The sequence below is a fragment of the Thamnophis sirtalis genome, unplaced genomic scaffold, assembly GCF_051295495.1.
Source record: "Thamnophis sirtalis isolate CommonGarterSnake01/CBP01778 unplaced genomic scaffold, rThaSir2_p1.2 scaffold_3, whole genome shotgun sequence".
NCBI lineage: Eukaryota > Metazoa > Chordata > Lepidosauria > Squamata > Natricidae > Thamnophis > Thamnophis sirtalis.
In genome coordinates, this window is record NW_028261383.1 from 81,975,149 (window position 1) to 81,998,117 (window position 22,969).

The 22,969-nt window shown below is 43.5% G+C and overlaps 2 protein-coding genes across 4 annotated transcripts in view; one reads left to right on the forward strand and one right to left on the reverse strand.

Annotated features, from left to right (window-relative positions):
• HK3 (hexokinase 3) overlaps window positions 1–4,533 on the forward strand; it is a 30,777-nt gene extending 26,244 nt beyond the window's left edge. The window contains exons 14-17 of the mRNA XM_087709345.1: window positions 2,782–2,965; window positions 3,067–3,222; window positions 3,729–3,962; window positions 4,200–4,533. Coding sequence (XP_087565471.1) covers window positions 2,782–2,965; window positions 3,067–3,222; window positions 3,729–3,962; window positions 4,200–4,335 — 710 coding nt within the window. The 3' untranslated portion in view covers window positions 4,336–4,533. The remainder of the gene's footprint in view (window positions 1–2,781; window positions 2,966–3,066; window positions 3,223–3,728; window positions 3,963–4,199) is intronic.
• A 221-nt stretch (window positions 4,534–4,754) lies between these two features.
• UNC5A (unc-5 netrin receptor A) overlaps window positions 4,755–22,969 on the reverse strand; it is a 100,722-nt gene continuing 82,507 nt past the window's right edge. For all 3 annotated transcript variants that reach the window (XM_014066895.2, XM_014066896.2, XM_087709347.1), the window contains 10 exons: window positions 22,166–22,330; window positions 16,530–16,718; window positions 13,896–14,195; window positions 13,412–13,499; window positions 11,886–12,054; window positions 10,034–10,267; window positions 8,193–8,342; window positions 7,492–7,656; window positions 5,997–6,175; window positions 4,755–5,829 (listed from right to left, as the gene is read on the reverse strand). In XM_014066895.2, the coding sequence (XP_013922370.1) occupies window positions 5,664–5,829; window positions 5,997–6,175; window positions 7,492–7,656; window positions 8,193–8,342; window positions 10,034–10,267; window positions 11,886–12,054; window positions 13,412–13,499; window positions 13,896–14,195; window positions 16,530–16,718; window positions 22,166–22,330 (1,805 nt within the window). In that variant the 3' untranslated portion in view covers window positions 4,755–5,663. The remainder of the gene's footprint in view (window positions 5,830–5,996; window positions 6,176–7,491; window positions 7,657–8,192; window positions 8,343–10,033; window positions 10,268–11,885; window positions 12,055–13,411; window positions 13,500–13,895; window positions 14,196–16,529; window positions 16,719–22,165; window positions 22,331–22,969) is intronic.

A 22,969-nucleotide genomic window follows, 5' to 3' on the forward strand; every position in this document is an offset into this window, starting at 1 on the left:
GAACACTAGTAAGAATTCATATTAAATCCTACTTAGTGGTGATAAAAGCGGCAAAACAGCAACATTTTCCCACTCTTATCGCGTCCGCAGATAACTGCCCAGTCGCTCTGTTTAGGGTGACCCACTCCTTACTTAACCAAGGAACTGGGAAAGACTCCTTGCAAGGTAGGGCTGAAGAATTTGTTCAGTATCTGCAGGATAAAATCGCTCAGATCTGGACAGGCTTGGACTCTGACTGGGTAGGTTCGGGCGAGTCAACGGGGATGAATCTTGTGGAGACTATGACCCTGTGATCCCCGAGGGCATGGACAGGATTTTGGGGAGACTCAGTGCTGCCACTTGTGTGCTGGACCTGTGTCCCTCTTGGTTAGTTTCGGCTTCCCGGGAGGCAACACGAGGCTGGCTCTAGGCGATTACCAATGCTTCGTTGAGAGAAGGGTTCTTTCCCACCACCTTGAAGGAGGCAGTGGCGAGGCCCCTCCTTAAGAAGCCTTTCCTGGAGCCAGCTTCTTTAGTCAACTATCGTCCAGTCTCCAACCTTCGCTTTGTAGCAAAGGTTGTCGAGAGTGTAGTAGCACGTCAGCTTCCCGAGTACCTGGATGAAGCTGTCTACCTGGATCCGTTTCAGTCGGGTTTCAGGCCTGGGTACAGCACGGAAACAGCATTGGTTGCGTTGGTCGATGATCTCTGGCGGGCCCGGGACAGGGGCTGTTCCTCTGTCCCGGTCCTGTTAGATCTCTCGGCGGCTTTCGATACCATCGACCATGGTATCCTACTGCGATAACTCGTGGGGTTGGGAGTGGAGGGCACCATTTTACGGTGGTTCTCCTCCTACCTGTCGGATCAGTCGCAGTTCATGTTGACTGGAGGGCAGGGATCAACCCGGAGGTGCGTTACTTGTGGGGTGCTCCAGGGGTCGGTTCTCTCATCCTTGCTGTTCAACATATATATGAAACCGCTGGGTGAGGTCATCCGTGGTTTTGGGGTATGGTATCATCAATATGCTAATGATACCCAACTTTTCATCTCTACCCCAAACCACCCAAACAATGCCCTCGATGTGATGCCCCAATGCCTGGAGGCTGTGCGGATCTGGATAGCAATAGCAATAGCAGTTAGACATATACCGCTTCATAGGGCTTTCAGCCCTCTCTAAGCGGTTTACAGAGTCAGCATATCGCCCCCACAGTCTGGGTCCTCATTTCACCCACCTCGGAAGGATGGAAGGCTGAGTCAACCTTGAGCCGGTGAGATTAGAACCGCTGAACTGCAGATAACAGTCAGCTGAAGTGGCCTGCAGTACTGCACCCTAACCACTGCGCCACCTCGGCTCTTGAGGAGGAACAGGCTCAGGCTCAATCCCTCCAAGACTGAGTGGCTGTGGTTTCCGTCATCCCGATTTGTGCATCTTGTTCCATCTTTGATGATGGGGGGAGAAATTTTAACCCCCTCAGCAGAGATAGCCTGCAATTTGGGAGTCCTCCTGGATACACGGCTTAGCTTAGAAGCACACCTGACAGCCGTGACCAGGGGGGCCTTTTACCAGGTTCGCCTGGTACATCAGTTGCGCCCCTTCCTGGATCGGGATGCTCTGTGCACAGTCACTCATGCCCTCGTCCTTTCTCGCCGGGACTACTGCAACGCTCTCTACATGGGACTGCCCTTGAAGAGCACCTGGAGGCTTCAGCTGGTCCAGAATGTGGTCGCACGGGTTATCATGGGGGTACCTAGGTGCTCCCATGTTACGCTCTTTTTAGGCGACCTGCACTGGTTGCCGGTTGTTTTCCGGGTGCGATTCAAGGTACTACTTATGACCTTTAAAGCGCTCCATGGTTTAGGCCCAGGGTACCTGCGAGACCACCTACTGCCACCGGTAGCCTCCCACCGTCCAGTGCAATCCCACAGAGTTGGCCTCTTCAGGGTGCCGTCGGCCAGACAGTGTCGGGTAGCAACCCCCGGGGGAGAGCCTTCTCTGTGGCAGTGCCTACCCTCTAGAATGAGCTGCCCCCGGAACTTCGCATAATCCCCGACCTCCAGTCCTTCCGACGCACCCTAAAAAGTTGGCTTTTCCAGCAAGCCGGCCTGGCCTGAACAAAATAAAATAAATGATTGATTTAATTGTTAATTTTAATCTAATTTTTAAGATGTTATTGTTAATATTAATTAGGTTTGTTTTTGGATACTCTATCTAATTTCCTTTTTAACTTTTGTAATATTTGTTTTTTTTTTTTAATGTTGTACGCCGCCCTGAGTCCTTTGGGAGAAGGGCGGCATATAAATCCAATAAATAAACAAACAAATAAATGAAGTGTTACCTATTTATCTACTTGCATTTGCATGCTTTCGAATAGCTAGGTTGACAGGAGCTGGAATGAGGACACGAACTGACCTTGTCACATGGTACTTGGCTCTTGAACCTGGGCTTCCAGCTTTCCAGATGACAAGCCCAGCATCTTAACCGTTGAGCCACTTAGCTGCCTCTCTTTATAAATAGTAAGATTGTGTAAATGAGTCCATCTTTGAAGTTCAGGAGGATATTTTCCTAAGTGCAGATTCGTCCTTCCCCTATTTGTGCCTTGGCATTGTTGGCTACATGTCCTTTTGTTCCAGACCATTAATCCTTGATATATAAGACTATATTCCTAATGCATTTAAAATGCAAAGATAATTGGTCAGATTTTTTTAAAAAAAATATCCTTGGTATTTTCTTGGTCAGAATGGAGAAAAGTATGATAGTCAATTTTGAGCAATAATTCATTTTCCCTCTTATTTTACCTTAAGGAACTGGATGCAATGCTTGCTATATGGAAGAAATGAGGAATGTGGGCGCCTTGGAGAGTAATGATGGCAGAATGTGCATCAATATGGAATGTGGGGCATTTGGAGATGATGGCTGTCTTGACCACTACATAACATCTTATGATGACATAGTGGATAAAGAATCTCTCAATGCTAGCCAACAAAGGTGACTCTGTAGTTTTTATTGGGGATTGACTGGTGGGGTCTGTGGTGATGGCTGTCTGCAAGGTCATCTCCTTGTATGATACTGATTTCCATGTCCCACAGATTAGAGAAGATGATTAGTGGCATGTATTTGGGTGAGATAGTGCGCTATGTTCTGTTGGAGTTAGCGTCTCGCGAGATCATCTTTAGGGGTCATACGTTACAAGGACTTCAGAACAAAGGCATCTTTCCCACTAAATTGTTATCAGACATTGAGAAGTAAGTATTTATATATTCTATCGTCTGTAATTATTTTGCCTAATACTAGGAAACTTGCCATTAGATGTAGAATTTAAATTCCAATGCAGTTGAAATGCCTAAAGTTATCAGTTTTAGGTTTTACTATTCTATCTATTCATCTTTCTGCCTGGAGTGAATTTACTTGGCTTTCTCATATATACCTTGGTCTTTCCTTTTAATGAAGACTGCATCTGCCCTAGTGTCTACATTCTGTCAAATGTCGATCAAAATAAGATTTAGAAAATAGGCAAGTTGGTATATGACTATAGAGTGATCATGGATGCATTACACATTATTTATTTGGAACTGTGCATGTTTCTGTTTAAAATATGCCAAATATTACTGATCACAGTTGGTCATACAATTTCTTTAGAATGAATATGCCTAAAAGGAGGCCCAGTTGACATTGCCAGAATCCCCATATTTCCATTTATTGTAAGGCCAGTAAAGAACAAATTTCTGTCTCTACTTCTAATATCATTAAGTGACAGCGAAAGCCGGCAACATGTTTATCACATCCTGGAAGATCTGGGTTTGCCCGTTTCTGCTGAGGACGCCAAAGTGGTGAAGGAAGTGTGTCATACCGTGACTTCACGAGCTGCTATGATGTGTGCAGCTGCAGTGGCAGCTGTTGTAGAAAAGATTCGAGAAAATAAGCGCATGACAAAGCTGGAGGTGACGGTTGGCGTGGATGGGACAGTGTATAAGATGAACCCTTAGTGAGTTGACTTTTCTGCATAATGGGGGGCATATATATATATATAATCTTTGGGATATGTGGAGCTTGCAATGTAAGTTAGCTTTATTTTATGGAAAAGAAAAAGGAGTAAACAGCAAGAGCCAATATTTCCAGGTGGTGTGTTAACTCAGGTGCTGTGTTGATGGTATGGGGTTTGCTTGATTCTGGGCTAAATGTTGGTTCTTTTTCCCATGATAGTATTTCTTTCTATCTACAGCTTTGCAAAAAAACTTCAGGATACAGTAGCTCTGCTGGCTCCAAACTGCAATGTCAAATTCTTATTGTCAGAGGATGGTTCAGGAAAGGGAGCTGCACTCATTGCTGCTGTGGCCTGCCGTACAAAGGTCTCTTAATAAGCAGGAGACTGGATTGTTCTTCACTAGATGCAGGTCTTGATTTGCAGCATGGACTTTATTCTTCTTTAAGGTAGCTGTGACAAAATTGCAGAAAGCCAGATTTCGGTAGCTGTGGTACTCCATCTTTGCAGTTTTGTTTTAACGTTTCTGATTCACGCTCAAAGCAAGGAGGGAAATAAACCAAACTCCATTGCCTCTTGGATTCTCAGGCTATTATTTTTTTCCAAAGAGCTTAATCCAGTTAGCTATGGTAGAGGAGGCTAATATGAAAGTAATTTCATAACCTCATCATTTCCACATCCTTAAGGTGCTCAGGAGAGCAACTGAATACTTCAAGCTACAAACTCTGGCTGCCTGTTTTAGAATTCATGCTTCTATTGATGAAGTATGAGGAGAGATACAAGAAGCCTCATGTAGCAATATATATATATATAATTTATTTACATTCATGCCCGCCAAAACCCTGTGCGAGACGCTGATATGTACATAAGGCCAAGTGTAAATACTTGAATGCACTTGAATACAGAATAAAAAACGATCTTTACACAATACGGCATAGACCTGCCTGGTCCAGCACACGTTCACTGCACAGATCAGACTTCCACGCACACGCACAAATCCCTTGCATATACACTGGGCAAGGACTAAGGAGGCACAGATACAGTCACCAGGAGAGCAAGGCCCTCGTCCTTTGGTTGACCTTCTGTTTCTTCCTTGTCCCATGGGTCTCCAGGTGTCTGCAAGCCACCAACTCTTGGGCTGCCCTCTCTGACTGAGTGTCAGATACCTCCTGGGCTGGAGCAAACATTTACAAAAATGGCTCTGGAACTATCCTGAGCTACCCTCTTTTTTAAAACTTTATTATGGCAAAGGACTTCCTAGGGGATGCAGTGGACCGAACACAGATGACTCAGCTTCAAAGCAAAGCTTACCTTTTATCCTGGTCACTCACAATGACTTCTGTGCTAACCACTTCCTCTCCTTTTGCTTCCCATGCTAGAGTAGAAGAAAGCTCTAGAATAATTATCCAAGCCAGATGTCAGCATATCAGACTTGCTTGCCAGCCTACTTGGTAGAAAAACAGACCTACCCCAACCAGTTCCAGAACTGCTTTGGTAGCAGCAGAGTAGGGATTTGGTAGCCTTTTCCATGGCTTCTGGAGACTGAGCCCAGTGTGTTTGCCTTCTGGCTGAATTTGGCACAAGGATCAGATAGGGCACACAGGCATATTCAAAGCAGGACAAGTACAGATGCTGTGACCCTTGAAATGGAGGTGCCCCCTCATCATCTCCAGACTGAGGCCTGTGTTGTCCCTGCCTAGGGCTTTAGCACTCAGCTTCTGAAACCATGAAAAGGGAGCTGTCCTGCTTGCCCACTTCAGCCACAGCAGCAGCCAGCTGGTTGAGGTTTCCATTGGGGAAGTGACGTGCCTCCCATAAGTTCAAGATCATGGCTGTTGGGCTTGGTTTTGAAGCAAAGTAGCTGAGATGGCTGTGGAAAGAGGGAAATACAAATAAAAAACGCCAGCATTTCTGTGATTGCAAACCTCCCCAGCTATCAGAATTGCAAAGCCCACATTACTACCCAGCTCACATATTTCTGTACCAGCAAGTACCATCTTCTATACTAGTACACATTTATAGAAAGAATCCTTATACCTGTCAAGGTGCAGCTTCTGGGCTAATGCTCTCCAGTCAGCCCCACGAGCCACTGGGGCATCCAGACTACTTATGATTTTCTGGCGGATAAGAAAAGGAATCTTGAAGGCACTGGGGCCCACCAGGGCAGGAGAGCCAGCCTCATTGTCTGGGGGTAGCCAGTCCGAAAACCGTGCATCCTTAGAAAAAGAGACAATTATTAGATCCTACATATAGACTCTGTTTGCTTTCTCAAACAAAAAATGGAGTCTAACTTTCTGACCACTCCTCTAGCCATTGAAATTTCAGCAAGCTCTAGTCATATGCTTTCAAGCATTTCTCCATATACTCTAGGTTATTAGAAACCTCTTTGTATGAAATATAAGTTCCCCAGCTTTATAGGCCAGAGTTTATGAAGTTAGGGAGGAGCAAAAAAGCTATATGGCTCCTCCTTGCACTTCTAATTGTTGGCTATTAGTGCAGAGATCTGATTTCACCAAATCCATTGTTGTATCTGGCATGGGACTTACTGATTTACGGTTAATTGACTACACAGGCTATTAAGACAAAAATCAGAATATGGCTAAATTTCAGCATTATAAATCAACACTAAATTGATGTTCCTTGTTTCTGGCAATACAACAGTGGGTATGGGTTTTGGGCTTTCCTTACCCAGGAACTGAAAATTTCCATCTTTGGTTTTAGATGGGATAACAGTTTTCCACTCAGACTCAGTGTGCAATTTGAGACTCCTGTTAAACTCATAGCTCCTGCTTAAAAAACATGTGGCAGCCTGGTCCTTTGTGCATCTAATGAGTTAACTGCACCTGTTTCACTCATGCCTTAATCATCTCTTGGCTAAACTACATGGGACTGCCTTGAAGGTCATGTGGGAGTTGCTGCTAGCTCCCAGTAGGTTTCTAGATGCAATTCAAGATGCTAGTTATCACCTACAAAGCCCTACATGGTACAGGGTAGCCTATTTCTGGTTATTTCATTTCACTCCCTATGTTCCAACAAAGTGGGCATGACACACGAGGAGGAAAGGGACATAATATAGATGAGAATGCAGTCCTAACAGTCATCCTGACTCATGAACTGTAACTTAAGAAGTCAGGAATATTTGCAAGAACAGGTCTGTAACTTATTGTTTTCTGAGCACACAGACGGCTTGGTATTGGCTTTTATAATAAAAAAACATGACCGGTGGAAGGACTATATACAAGACAAAATCTCATGACACAAATCTGCTCTGATGTCCACTCTTTAAGTATGTAGGACCTCTACATAGTACCTCTATGAGATCATATCTGATATTCTAGCTAGAAAGCCACATAAGGAACATGAAAGCTATTCAAAAGATAGGTAATAGGTACTCGGTAAAATACCTGCAGAGTTCCATTGTGTGGTTAACAGAGCTCATCCAGTCTAATCCCTCCTCTGCCAGCACAGGAGACCCAGCCAAGAAGTTAACAGAAGTTCTCACAATCTCCCTTCATTGTATTCTTGCCCTTACCTTGGCAATGTTGAAGTCAATATTGAAGCTTTGCCCATCACCCTCCACCTGCCAGATCCAAATTTTGCATGCCAATTGGCATGTGTTGGTGCTGAGTCGCTCCAGCGTGAAGGTACAATGTAGATAGGGCTGCAGCCCACTCCAAAGATGGTAGAAGGGAATTTCCTATAAGGGGAAAGGCCAGATGCAAATTACAAGATGATGTTTTTCTAAAGGATTGTGAAAAGGCTTCTTGGCTGAAGTTACAAGCGCCAACGGCCTCAGCTGAACCAAGTACAGGTTGGTACCAAATAGCAGATGCATAACTGCTGTCTGTTCCCAAATTGACTAGTAACTGGATTGTTCAGCAATGCGGATTCGAAGGAGAATTATGTATACATTCATGTTGCATTTGTAAACTATTATTTGAAGAAGCTGTATCTAATCCAAGAAACAACATGGTTGACTTAAGGAGGTAGTAACAAGTGTGATGTGTGCTGCTCATATATTCCAAATCACTTTTCAAACCACTGCAAAAAGAGAACAGTTAGAATTTCTTGGCTTGAGAAGGTGATATTCCTAGACTCTAGACAGATTGGTGGTTACAACTTTGTTCAAGTTTTGTAAAGAATATGGGCATAAAAGAGCAAGAGTAACTCTGTCAGACAAAGAATCAGTATTGCCCTGGATAAAAATAACCCCAAGATTAGTAGAAACCTTGCCTGGTAGCTGACTAGGAGCTTGCTCTTCCACAGTGAACTGGGCACGTCATGGATGGAGAGACGCAGATTGTGATAACTGTCCTTGAAGTGCAAGATTCGGGGTGCACCGATCAGCTGTCCACCCATTTGCTTCTCTATTTGTACCACTTCCTGTAATGGTATGAACACAGGGGACATGCCTAATTGAGAGGAATTAAAGAAGCAAATTCTATCCTATGGTTACTAAGCTACAGTTCAGTTCTTCAAGAGGGACAATGTGTGAGAAGATCGTGGTGGTGATGGTGAAAAAAATATACACATGTAAGTGTGTGTGTGTGAGAGAGAGAGATGGCATTCCATGCATGTCTAAATGTAGAGGAATTAAATTAGTTGTAGATATTATATGTGGCTCTCAAGGCTGAAAGTTTTGCCCGTTGACTGAATATGCAAGGGATACGAAACCTGAGTCTTCAAAGATGTATCATGACCCTATAATTTTTGCATTTTGGAGTTTATTTATTCATAAAATTTATAGGCTACCCAATGACTCAAGTGACTTACAATTAAAAAATTACCCACAAAACACTAAGAGGGTCACAATTAGTCCCAGAGACATTACATCACCCAAGAAAAACCAGCTGAGACTTAATCTTTGATCTACCTTAGGGCCTATGATAAATAGCCAAGTTGTGTTTGCAATTTTTTTCTACATTTCTTAAAAAGTCCATTCTTAATGGGACAGAAAGTGGAAATTACTAAATATGGGGAGCAACTTTATTAATTCAATCCATTTTTATTAAATATAAATATAAAACAAATTACATGCTTTCCTAACCCTGTCTCTTTTCTGGAATCTGGACTATAGCATACTGCTGCTAAGTCAACCATTGGCTTGAAATACAGGATTCCTAATAGAAATTTCCCCAAATGACGGTGTCGTCTCTTCATTGGATGTTAATGTAGCCATCCATCCACTAGGGATGCTTTAGTCTGGATTCTTGCACTGATCATGGGGTTGAACTGGATGAGCTAGAAAGACACTTCCAGCTCTGTTATGTTGTGGAGCTTGAATCTAAACCCTGGAGATTCTACATTGTGGAAACAAAATTCCTCAATTGAAAATATTAGCATACTAGAAGAAGGAACGAGTTATTTTGGGAAAGGCTGAACAGTTGCATAGGGAGAAATTAAGCTTCTTGTGTGGATAATGAACAAATTTCCCTTTGTACAAGGCTTCACCACATATTGTGCCTCTACAATCAAGGTCAGCCAGTCGCCTGGATTAACCAGTCTTCTCGCTAAAAAAAAAATCTTTGGTGTGTGCTATATATACACCGAAATAACCACTTCTAAGGGAAGCAGTTCTAAGTTGAGGTCCAGCCCCGATTAGAACGAATGTGTGTGTTGTGATTTTAAATCTGTCTTTTTTTAAATTATTTCTTTCTTCCTCTTCTTTTTGTAAGCCGCCCGGAGTCCTTCGGGATTGGGCGGCATATAAATTTTATTAATAAAAAATAAAATAATAATAATAAAAGCAAAAGGCACCCTCATTCAACTACTTTAAAAACATGGCGCCATTATGCTTTGCTGCATTGCTTCAAAGGGGCTCTCTGCCCCACCGTCTGATGAAATGAAGTACACCACTGAAGATCTGCACAGCCTTAATCCTGCAATTAGGCTGGGATTGTTTTATTTAAGTTGTGCTCCGGCTACGTGATCAAAAGTACTGAAACGACTCAAGTACAAATGAACAAATAATGAGTCCTTGAAAAGAAGTAGAACACATTGTACTCCAACATATGTGGGATTTATGGAAAGCGGCTTCACAGGACTGCACGGGGAAGTGTTTCCTGATGGAGTACCTTAAGTGCATCACGGGTGTCACTGAGGCAATATACACGGACATCATATTCCAGCCCAGTACAAGTTGTGGGTGCAAAGAGAACCAGTTTCAGGCGCTTTGAGGCGGCCATGCTGAGTGATTCTCCCACCAACGCAAAGCGGCCCAATTGCTCCGTGAAGACATAGCACGCTTGGGGTTCCAACTGGCAATGGAACAGTTCAGAAGATCCTGGGTCTCCCAACTGCAGTACATCCTAAAAAGGTAGGAAAGGAAGACAATCGCCACAATCGGAAAAAGAGGAACGGCAAAAGAGCAAAACATACACATCGATATCAGAGAGAGGGAGAGAAAGTGAGATTAGGGCAATCCCAGAGATAGTGGAAGAGGGCATCGAATGAACACGTGACAAAGAATGGCAGGTCGACATATCACTTGGCACAGGTGGAGTCACAACAGTGCTTCACTGGTCTAGCTAGTAATGACTGCAACTTAAGCCTGAGTGGGTTGTTGGTTTTTGTTTTGTTTTGCAGCATCCACATTGTTTGTATTACATTCAGTTGCTCCAAGAGCCTTGGTTGTATCCAAACCCTCAGCGCAAGGCACAAACTAGAACTGCCTCCTCAGAGAAGCCTGTGAGATTCTCTCTTGGGGATCATGCAACCCATTATATAGTGTAACAGGGCTGTGTATACTCTGCAAAAAAGCAAAACCATACAGTGGAGCACTTGAGGCAGAATTTAGATTTCATTATTATTATTTTTTAAAAAAACAAGGCAAAGGCCTAGCTTTGGGAAAACGGGCTTAAAATGATATCCAAGGAAACCAGACAAATGATTGATTCATGGCATTTAGGGTGGGTAGGGGGGAGTCAGTGCTATTCTTGGTTGTTTACTTAATTTATTTGGAGTAGCTCTGAGTACCTCATCACTGGTGTTATCTGGGAGAAGAATAATCATATATACAGTGCAAAACGAGAAATCAATGCATATATAATAGCAGAGCACTGAAGACAAATCCACTGAAACAAAAACACAGAGATTTAGGGGAAAACCCTCTTGTAGCAAAGCAGGCCAATTATATTAAAGCAACGATTAAATAATTAATATCCGTTTGAGGATATTTTGACATTAAATTAAGAAACTTAGGAGAAGAAAAGGACTTCACCTGGTGTGAAGATATATTAATATAGGCCCCAAGCAGCTTTTCCACGGAGAATTCTGAACGGCTATTATCAAGAAAGCAGCCACTCTTGTGGCTGTTTTCCAGAGTAAGGAGACCCTTGGATGTTAGGCCTCAAGTGTTGGGAACTACTTAGAAACAATGTATGTTTTGCAAAACAAAACAGGAGAGGCTGCTGGATATTAACATGTTTTATAGATTGCTAAATGTAGTATATTTGGCATGACATTCATCTGTTTTGCATAAAATACAGGTAGTCCTTGACTTACTATCACAATTGAGCCCAAATTTTTTGTTGCTAAGTGAGATTTGTTAAATGATTTTTGCCCCATTTTACGGCCTTTCTTGCCAGAGTTGTTAAGTGAATCACCGCAGTTGTTAAATTAGTAACACAGCTGTTAAGTGATTCTGGCTTCCCCACTGACTTTGCTTGTCAGAAGGCGGCAAAAATACCCAGGACACTGCAACAGTCATAAATGTGAGACAGTTGCCAAGCATCTGAATTTTGATCACGTGATTGTGGGGATGCTGCAAAGGTGGTAAGTGTGAAAAATTGTCGTAAGTCACTTTTTTCAGTGCCGTCATTTCGAATGGTCACTAAATGGTTTGTTGTAAGTCGAGGACTACCTGTAGTCCCAATGTTGCAACAACCCATGCGTTGCTCAACATGTATACTCCAGGTGAGGCCTCACCTCCCATGTGCCCTCACAGGACTGCTTCTTGAGGCGCAGGTTCCAGGTCTCAGGGTTTGGCTCCACACAGTGATCTATGGCTAGGATAACAGGTCTGGTGAGCAGCACCCCCGGAGGGCCACAACTAACAATGGGGCTCAGTAAAGTCTGGCAGCCTGCCAGCGGAAGCCTTGCAAGAGAGAGAAACATCGGTAATACAAGGAAGGGTCTTAAGAACTCCCCCAACTTCATGATCCGGTCATCGGCTACTTTCTCTTGACCATAATCCCAGTTGAAACAGAAAAGAAACAGGACCTGCAACCCCATTAATTCAGGTGAAGGAGAGGGAGAGAGACATACAACACGAAGAAATAGAATGGGGTTAATATCAGCAAGTATTATGACAATAATACACCCAGAGATGATTCTTTGGTTTTAGAGATTAGGAGTTATCAGGAAGTGCATCAAAGATCAGCATTAATACAATAATCCTGGCAACAGCAGAACTCTCCCGGTTACAGCAAGGGATTATCACTGGGGAATTTCTGCCAAGAAGAAAATCCAGAAGAGTTTTGACCATACAGCAACAAATGTCACTGCTGAGCATCTTTCTTCCAGCAGAAACTGGGAAGAAGAAAGGATTGGGACATGTTTACTAGTTAAGCTCTGGTAGCCAGTTATTCGACTTTGGGCAGCCTGCAGGGTGCTTTCTGCTGGCAGCTCCACTAACTTTTTTAAAGAAGGCGATTAACCTGAATGCTTGAGGGCAGGCCCAATTTAGACATCCCCATCAAATCTATCATCTCTGCCCCTAGATAGCACCAAGGGGATTCTGGGAAGTAAACAAGCCCGCATGGCAGCGGCCTATCAGTGCTTGTTGCTGACACAGCCCTGCGCAACAAGAACAAGGAAGAATGAGTTGCAAAGAGCCAAGAGACAAACATTAAATAATATGTTTAAAATAGCATGGACACTGCGGCATAAATACCTCTAGAAATAGCTTGGTGGTCCTAATAAAGGTTGTATCCTTTTTATTATATTATCTTCCCCTATGAGCTTGATGCAGGGAATGTTTCCACTCCTTTCAATGAAAACTAGCTTCAAGACTAGCCTCTCTATCTATGTGAATGTACTATTTATTTTACATCACTATTTATTTCACGCCATACCACGGTAGGCTTGAGAACACCAACTATACAAAGGACTGAGAGTAATTACCATCAAAGGAGACAATGTTATCTATATACAGTGGTACCCACTACATCAGCAGAGACAAATCTTGGCATGTCTATCTGCAGGACTGCAGATTAATAAGACCATGGCATATATCAGTTGGCACACAGGTACCCACAGCATCCTTTGATTCTCACGGGGTTATATACCTGGTTTCAAATTAGAGGACAGAAAGGGCACAGGCCTGTAATGGTTCCCAATGAAGTTTAACAAAAACGGAGATGTAGGCGCATGTTGTGGACATGATAAATTACAGGTAAGTATAGGTAAGTGTCCCAGGATTTCTAGGGGTTTTCAGGAAATGAGCTATGTACCTCACATCCTCTTGCTTGTGCAGCGTTAGGTAGATTTCATAGATTTTCCCCCGTGGGATGGCATCGGGTGGGATGAGCAAGCTGACACCTAAAAGACAGAGACAAGATAGCTCAAGGAGTCCCACCCACACTGCTTGCAGGCAAGCTGCCTTCCAACTTCACAGGCAAGCTGACACTGAAGAATAGGTTTTGGTCAAAGGCTGCTTAGCTAAAAGAGGCAGGGAAGAGGAAATGAACAATCCCTCTCCATAGAAGAACTCTCAGGGGGAAACAGTGTATCTTCCTCTGTTGAGTTTATCTATGAAAATGTTTCTTTCTCCATGTAGGAATCTAGGAATCCTAGGAAGGAAAACTCTTTCCCTTGGATGCCTGTGTTTAAGTACTGATCCAGAGCAGAATCAGAGCATCAGAAAGCTTTGCTGCTCCCACTGTAGCCACCCTCCATATTGTCAGCCCTATTATTTTCTCTACTTGTCACCCTCACCTGTGTTGGGTATCATTAAACGTCCACCCAAGAAGTTGAATGTTCCATACGCCATGTTGGCACCACCCCTGGGCAAGGAGCGGAAGAAACTCTGGGTCGAGAATCGAGAGACAAAGTCTACCGGATCAGCGCTGGGGGAGCTGTGGTGAAGAGTGTGGCGTCCACTGCCCAGGGGGCTAAGCAGGTGCCCGTTGCCAATCTGGAACTTGCCAGGCCCATCCTGGCGTGAACACAGTGAGCCTTGGTAGGTCATAGTAGTGGTGCTCAGATCAGGCTGGATGGTCAACAGGTGGGAATTATCTGTGTGATAGAAAGATGGAAATAGCAATAGCAGTTAGACTTATATACCGCTTCATAGGGCTTTCCGCCCTCTCTAAGCGGTTTACAGAGTCAGCATATCGCCCCCAACAACAATCCGGGTCCTCATTTTACCCACCTCGGAAGGATGGAAGGCTGAGTCAACCTTGAGCCGGTGAGATTTGAACTGCTGAACTGCAGAACAGCAGTCAGCTGAAGTAGCCTGCAGTGCTGCATTTAACCACTGCACCATCTCGGCTCTTGGAAATGACAATGGGATCAGTTGTGGAGGTAAAGACACACACCTTGTTACAAAACATTTTTAAAAAAATCTTCCTTGGCAGAATGGAAAACCTTAGCTCGTTCTTAATATTGCAGAAAGCTAGATTACTTTATAGATGCAAATGCGGATATTTTGAGTCACCTCAGGTATGTAGCAGCCTAATCACAAAACATTATCTCATCAGACAGTATTGCATAAAATACATTAACCAGCAGGGGTAACAGACTGTTGCAATGACCCGAGAAACAAAAGATCTCTGTTCAGACCATCATTTTCTGCATTAATAAGGTTATGCATTTTATTTCCCAAAGACAGCTTTTTTTAAAAGATGCAATGTAATCTCCTTTTTTTAGACTCAGAGTTTTGGGTTAATAGAGCTTACAGAAACCATCTGTGCAGTCCAAATGTAGATCAACAGAATACACGTGTCATTTTAATATCTTGTCACTTATCAGACTGTAAAAAAAGGAATGTTTCTGAGACCATGAGTCACAATATGGGAGGATGGGGTAATGAAGGGATGATTCCTTGACCTGAAACTAAACTGTCGATATGTGTGAACATATGTGCATTGTATGGCTTGGTTCCAAAAGGTCAAATATTTGTCTTGATTGATGTCTGGGGGGGGTGCATTTTATATAGAGGACTCTTTGAAATCTCAAGAGCAAAATAATGTCACCTATCTCGGAAATAGTGGAACATCCGGTTACATTTATTTGATTCTTTCCCTATGGTTTAATCTGGCATTCACCAAGAGAAAGAGAGGAGTATTTGACTAATTAGCATGTGAGATATACCAAAGAGTCCTACATATATCATTTCTATAGCTACTTTACACCAGAAGTAAATGTTTTTTATCTAATGGAAAATCTGCTTTCCCAAACTTATTCTGAAAGACTGGCGTAAACACCTAGCATGGGTTCTGGACGGTGAGCAACCAGAAGAATGTTCTTGTAGCTTTGCACAGTGTCCTCTTTAGGGAAATGCTTAGAGACAACAGGAAACAACTACATCCGTCTTCCCCAGACTAGCACCTCTAAAGTAATGGCACCTGCAAAAGCTACACCTAAGACTTTGGAAGACTGTAGACAGGGCATGGTTGCCCCATCCATGATAAAGGCTCCTGACATGGCAACTTCTGAAGTCTTGGTGGTGTATCTCCTTGGTAGTTTTGGCTTCCAGCTGACAGACATTCAAGAACAGAACAAAAATGGGTGGATTTTTTTTTTTCACCTGAAAGCCGCACTTCCATCTGAGTTGTATGAGGCATGCCAAAAAAGTTGGAAAAATTGTGGTGGGGAAAAAAAAAGTTAAAATGGGTAAGCCAAATCAAATTCATCCCTCTTCCCTTTTTCCTTTCCCTCTCACATGTTAGGAATGCAGTTTGGATTTATTAAAACTTATCTGCATCACGAACGTTCATAAGCCGGCTAAAGTCACTTCGGTGAGATGCATGGCATGCAAGTTTATTATACAAATAAATAAATGAAAAGGCTTCAAAACTGAGAAGCCTGCGTCCCAGCCTGCAAGCTCCTTAAACCATGCCGTTTTAGGCTTAGCTTTTGTTTTAGTTGACTGCAGTAGGATACACATGAATTTTGAAGGAGGCAGTGCACCATGCTGCAATTTAACATGTAAAGCTTTCACTTCAGCTATTGGAAGACTATTTTCAAATCTAATTTGTATAGTTATGATGAAGAGAAAGGTCAGGTGAGCAAAGTGCACCTGTATGCCAGCAATCCTCTACCTTCAACAGTCTATCTCTCATCCGCAAAGCGGCTGTCGCTGTACTTATCCTGCATGTTTCTGCTGCTGTTCCTTTTCTACTGATATAATAAAAGTTTAGAGGCATGGTCAGAGGCATTGTGGTTACATCTTTCCTTATTGCTACAGAATGAAAGAAAAGCCACCTCTCTAATAAAACCTGACAAATTTATAGATGAATGTGGTTTCAAAATAACTGCTTGCCCTTTATCCACATTCCTGAGCCCAAAAGGATTAGTATCTACCATATAGCACTTAAGAGAATGTGCCAAGAGCAGATGGATACTCACCTGCTTTGGTGGGCTTGATGCCAACTGGTTGGAAGCCAGCAGTGAGAATAGAAGAGTCAGCTACATCTGAATCCAGCCCTTCCTTCTTCCGGCAGTAGACAAGGGTTACCACCAGAAGCAGCAATACCAAGCACACGGCTACAGCAATCAAGCCAACATACAGAGCCACATCCTCAGAGCCACCAGTTTCTAGAAAAGAGAATAGAGGAGGGGTGCACATTGAATCCAGTGCCAAGCTCTTAGTATGCAGTAGGAAATAATTGGATTTGCTCTAGGAGAATGAACCTAAGACTCATTGACATGATGTGCAACATCTGTTATTCATGGAGTCTGCGAGGGAATGGAATTTTTAGGGAAGAGATCTGGTGTGCATTGTTTTTCTTTGGGCTGATCACATATGGCCCATCAAGGGTCTTGTGCCTGTTGTTCAGAAGAAATTCCTGGTTGACCGCTTCCTTGCAGCTGTAGGTCTGTTCTCATACAGAGAGCATTTTGGAGAGAAAAAGGGTAAAAGAATATGAGAACTCCAGAACCCAGAAGCTTAATTTCAGTTTTCAACTTAGAAAGGTAGGACCACATATTCAGGAAGAGAAATTCAGATGGAAACTGCAAAACAAGCAATATATTTTAGGAATATTTGTAATGGTCAGCTTTCATAATTATTAAAATAATGCTATCAACACAGAAGATGGGGTGAGGGGAGAGATTCCCCTAAGAAATGTATTATCAACATATTTACATCACCCTATTTAATTAAATAGCCTTCCCTAACACGATTCTTTTCAGATGTGCTACATTTCAACTTACCTTGTTTGGGGAAATGTGGACAGTGAAACCTACCATTATCTGAAGGGCACTAGTGGCTGATTTATAATAGTAACCAATGTCAGTCAGGAATCTGCGTGTCTCTCAAACAGAATGCTGGATTGGGATGTGAAGCAGGGAAGGCTCCTCCTTCCCTGCTCTCTCCCAACTGCTCCAGCTGAAAAACTTTTGTGATATTATTAAAATAATGTATATGTAGGTTCTTATTCTCATAGAAACAGATTATATATTAAGGAAAGAACAGAACCACTATACACCAATGCCTTCTACTAGCCTCCTTAGTTGTCCAGGACATCAATATGAGTTACTCAAAGTCCAATGGATCTAAGAGAGATGCATAACCTCCATTTAGATACAGATTAACAGAGTTGGAAGGGGTCTGGTAGGTCATCTAGTCCAACACTACCACCACCTGCTCAAGCAGACCCTACGCCATTTTTGACAGATGGCAGTCCAGTGTCTTCTTGAAAGCTCCCAGTGATGAAGCTCCCACAACTTCCGAGGGCGAGCTGTTTCATTGGTTGATTGTTCTCACTGTCAGAAAAGTTCTCCTTATTTCCAAGTTGAATCTCTCCTTGGCCAGTTTCCATCCATTGTTCCTTGTCTGGCCTTCAGGTGCTTTGGAAAATAGGTTGATCCCCTCCTCTCTGTGGCAGCCCCTCAAATATTGGATCACTGCTATCATGTCTCCCCTGGTCCTTCTCTTCACTAGACTAGCCATGCCCAATTCCTGCAACCATTCATCATATGTTTTAGCCTCCAGTCCCCTAATTATCCTGTGCACTTTTCCTAGAGTCTCAACATCTTTTTTTTAGTGTGGTGACCAAAACTGGATGCAGTCCTCTAGGTGTGGTCTTACTAATGCTTGATAGAGTGGTATTAGTACCTCCCTTGATCTTGATTGTAGCCCTCTGTTAATGCAATTTAGGATTGCATTGGCTTTTTTGCCTGCCGCCTCACACAGTTGGCTCATATTTAACTAGTTGTCCACTAAGACTCCAAGATCCTGCTAAAGATCTAACAGCCCTTCAAGGTAATCTAGACAGGAACCCAAGACCATGAGTATGATACTACCTTTATTGTAAGGTTACAGTAAGTGAATGTTGCAAGTCTGAAAGTACTTATGAGTGACTCTAGCCTGTGACTCCTTGCCTAGTTTCTCAGAGTTACTCTCACTGTCCATTACAAGATCATCCACATAAGCAATTAATGCCATTTCCATTCCTGCCCAGAGTTGAAACCTGAGTGAAAAGGGTGCGGGTAACAACTTCCTCTAAAATGCTGTGTTCTTGTACACAAAAGTTAGAAACAGGATAGTTGTCAAGTATTGATGGACCCAGAGAGACCCTCTTAAGGAGGTGGCACATCATAGACTTTTCCAGGTCTGTTGACATTATCCCCACCTAAAAGAAAGCACATTTTGGAGCCAACATGACATGCTCTCCCATGTGCCATAGGAGGCCACAGGTAAGCTAAAGTCACCTGAGACCTAATTAAATATGGTAAGATATTGGCCCAATCGGTCCATCACATTTTGCCCATGAAAAGTCAAGACTTCAGCAAATCTGAAGGACTTTACGGAAAAAGTGCTATGCTGTGCTGTGTAAACTGATCTCAATGGCCAGCATCATGCCCTCCAAAAAGGGGTTGTTCACCCTAGATGAAGCCATTGATTAACAGCTTATCAATGAAATAAGGCGGAAGAAATTGTAACAATTCACCTCTGTTTCTGCCACAGTAAGGCTGCAAGTTGAGCTTCTACCTGTGCTCAGTAAAATTCACTTTTCCTCCACTGGGTGTTTCATGTGTACTTCTGTCACTTCATCTCCCAGAGCTCCCTGCTATTCAGAATCAGCAAACAAAGAAAGCCTGCTCAGAAACAATCACAACAAGTGTCTAGTTTTCCTCATGAAACCCCCCGTGTTTGGAACTACTCCAGATCTAAGACACGTTGGGATAATCACTCTATTCACCCAACATGGACCCGTGTCTGAGATGGCAAAAGGCTCAGAGAGGCAAGCTCTCTCTTCAGATCACTGCACCACTGCTTCAAGGCAAAAGCAAGACTGAACATGTGGCTGTTTATACAGGTCAAGCTTGAGATTTCCTTGGACAAACACAAGGTCTTCATGCACACCTAAGCTTTACCTGACACAGATCCAATAACCTTGAAATTAAAATCATATAACAGGCAGGGAGACTCCAACACTAGTGCCATGAGAAGGCTGAGCAGTTTGGGCAAGGATTCTGTCAGGCAGCAGCGTGACCTTGGTGTGAGCAAGATCCCTGACTTGTTCCTCTGCCCCAATTTAACATATAGATATTCATACATGGCCACCTGTGAAGTAGAATCCTTGGTCACAAGGATGTGACCAAGGATATGTCTGCTCACCAACTACCAAGTTGTGGATGAACAAAGTCTTATTGCAAGTGTTTATCACCAAGCCAATCTTAATCAGCAATCCTATTCCTGAGGTTGAGATAGGAGGTCACAGGCTCAAAGTGGGAATGAGCAGCAAGTTATCAATTTCCCTTCTCCTGTAACCATAAACCTGGCAATTTTCATCATATCACCATCCCTGTTCACCAAAAATCAGATTGTCCGTACTTCAAAGAAAAGCCTCAGTCATTTCTGCTATAATCACAACCACTTCACAGAACCACATAGTCCTAGGTTGCCACAAAATGCAAGTTAATCTGCCTATTAATAATTATTAATAGTTAAGAATTACAATGCTTAAAATACTATTACTTGAAATCACTAAGTATACTTAATCATACTGATTATCAAATATCATCCAAGCAAGCAAATTATCTTCAGATGTGAGTGGAGATATGCCACACCATATCTCAAGATCCTAACAGGCATCACAGCAGAGAATGCCATTAAGAATAGGCAAGTGAAACAACATCCATTTCCATGTAGTAGTTTTTGAGTAAAAGCAGTAAGTCTTTGTTTGGGAGAATGGATTATTTGCTCCTTGCCCTTCCCCATGCCCCCTTTTGTTTGGCCATGAAGATGAACCAAATGTTAACTACAGAAGAGAATATGAGTGCAGACAGTCCTTTGAAACATCCACAGAGGCAGACAAACAAAAGCCTAGAAAATAGGGACTATTTGGGAGTGGTGAGCAGGAGGATATATCGTACAAGAAAGCAACATTTCTGTGTTACAGAAAACAACCAGATATTCAAATATCAGTTTATAATAGTTTAAGAAGCAATGTATGGGTGGGAGGGAGGGAGGGAGGGAGGGAGGGAGGGAGGGAAGGAAGGAAGGAAGGAAGGAAGGAAGGAAGGAAGGAAGGAAGGAAGGAAGGAAGGAAGGAAGGAAGGAAGGAAGGGAAGGCAGGCAGGCAGGCAGGCAGGCAGGAAGGAAGGAAGGAAGGAAGGAAGGTAGGCTTAAATTTTTGCCCTGCTGTCCCTCTAAATTCCACCCCTATCCCTACCACCAGCTAGGTCAAACATTCAGGATGAGCTGCCCCAGGAGGGAAGATGAACACTGCTTTCACTTCAACTGTGAAAATGTTAATTTGATATAAAAGGCAGAGAAAAGCCCTAGGAGACCTAGCAAGCTAGTTAGTTAATGAGCCAGGATGGGGCCTGTCACTCACTCTTCCTCTCCTTTGGCCTGCACAGAGCTCTCCCTCCTGCAGTCCAACTGGCTATTCTCTAGGGTGGCACACCAGGCTTCAAACAAGGAGCTCACCTTTTGGGAGGCAATTCTGAACTGTCGTCTTGGGAATGAGGGAAGAGAGGGATGTGCTGGGGTGGCCACAATTAAGGCGGGTCCTTACTTTATTGCCTATGGCCACAAGCTCATGTTAAACTAGGCAGCAGAGAATCGGTCTGCAAAGGGCAATGAGCTGCTGCTGCTTCCTGCGTGAGTGGCTAGGCGGACTAGAGCTGATAGGCTTGGCTGCCCTGATATCTCAATCTGAATGTCCAGCCACTCAGAGCAAACCTCAGGGGGAGACCCTGGTCAGCCTCCTGCCTCCTGAAGGGGTTTTCCAACATTCAGAACACTCCCTGCTTCTATCCAAGAGGGCTGAGTTCTGTTTGAAGGCATCCACTAGTCTGACTGTGAGGGTGTGCTGCCTGTTTCTAAAGAAGAGGAATTTGGGCCCTTGAAATTTCCCAACAACAATTTGATGATCTATTAATTTCCCATTAGTAATAAGCATTTAAAAGGGACATGGTGGCTCAGTGGCTAAAAGGCTGAGCTTGTTGATCAGAAAGGTCGGCAGTTAGGCGGTTCAAATCCCTAGTGCTGCGTAATGGAGTGAACTCCTGTTACTTGTCCCAGCTTCTGCCAACCAGCAGTTCAAAAGCATGTAAAAATGCAAGTAGAAAAATTGGAACCACCTTTGGTGGGAAGGTAACAGAGTTCCGTGCGCCTTCAGCATTTAGTCATGCCGGCCACATGACCACGGAGAAGTCTTCAGACAGCGCTGGCTCTTCAGCTTTGAAATGGAGATGAGCACCGCACCCTAGAATCAGGAATGACTAGCACATCTGTGCGAGGGAAGTCTTTATCTTTAATAAGCATTTGGAAAGTTGGCATACAAATAATCTGATCGCAGTCTTCCCAGGTATGACAAGGTGCGTTTTATGTGTTTAAACTATAAGTATGTAAGCATACATATAAATTAGTATAGGCAAGTGTTATTTGGTCCTATCTCCCCTCTCGGATTATGCTTTTTTTTTCCTCGGCAATATGAAATTTGCTACCCAGCTCACCACATCCTTTACATCTCTAGTAGCAGCAGTCAAAGTCATTCCCAAAGATGAAAAAAGAGGCAGGAACTCACCGTGCGTGCACAATTCACTGGTGCAGTTGCGGGTCTCCAGTTCAGGCCCCTGGCACTCATCCCCACCATTACGAGGCACTGGATCAGAGCATTCACGGCTGCGCCAATGTGTGCAGTCAGCACCACATACTGACCACAAGCTCCAGGCTGACCAACCACCAGGCACTGCCAGTTAGAAGGAAGCAGTATAAATACTTATTAACCAAAATCTAACTCAACGGTTTTCTTACCCCACCACCCCAGTAAACTCTACATCTTCCCCTTGTTCCACCCTACCCCACCACATCCCAGCAGGCATCGCTCTAACAATCTCACAATCCATGAGAATGCTCTTGAGCTATGATGTCTCCTTGGCAGAGAAAGGGCCAGGACTGTACATCTTGGGGCAGCTACCGAAGCTACCCTAACTAGGGCAGGGGGAAGAGTTCTACTCAAATTTGTGACGTGCCTCAGAAGAATTACGAGATAGGAGAGGACAAACACAGACACACGGATGGGTTGAAGCAGACAGGCAGAGCGAATGGGAGGGAAGGGAAAGCAAGGCAAGAACCAAGTGCTTTTGAGCTGTTGCTTCCGAGAATTGAACACAGGCACACTCAGCATCCTTCCATATTCACAATCAAAACAGCTGGATTTTTGAAACAGGGCAATGGGAGAGAGAAAGTATGGCTGAAGTAGCAGAGCATAAGCAGAACTGTGTGAACAGGGAGCACCCCACATCAGGGGATGGCGGTGAAACACAGAAGAAGTCTAGAACTGTGAGTGAGGAAGATTAGCAGAAGTGGGTGGATCAGCTCCAATGGT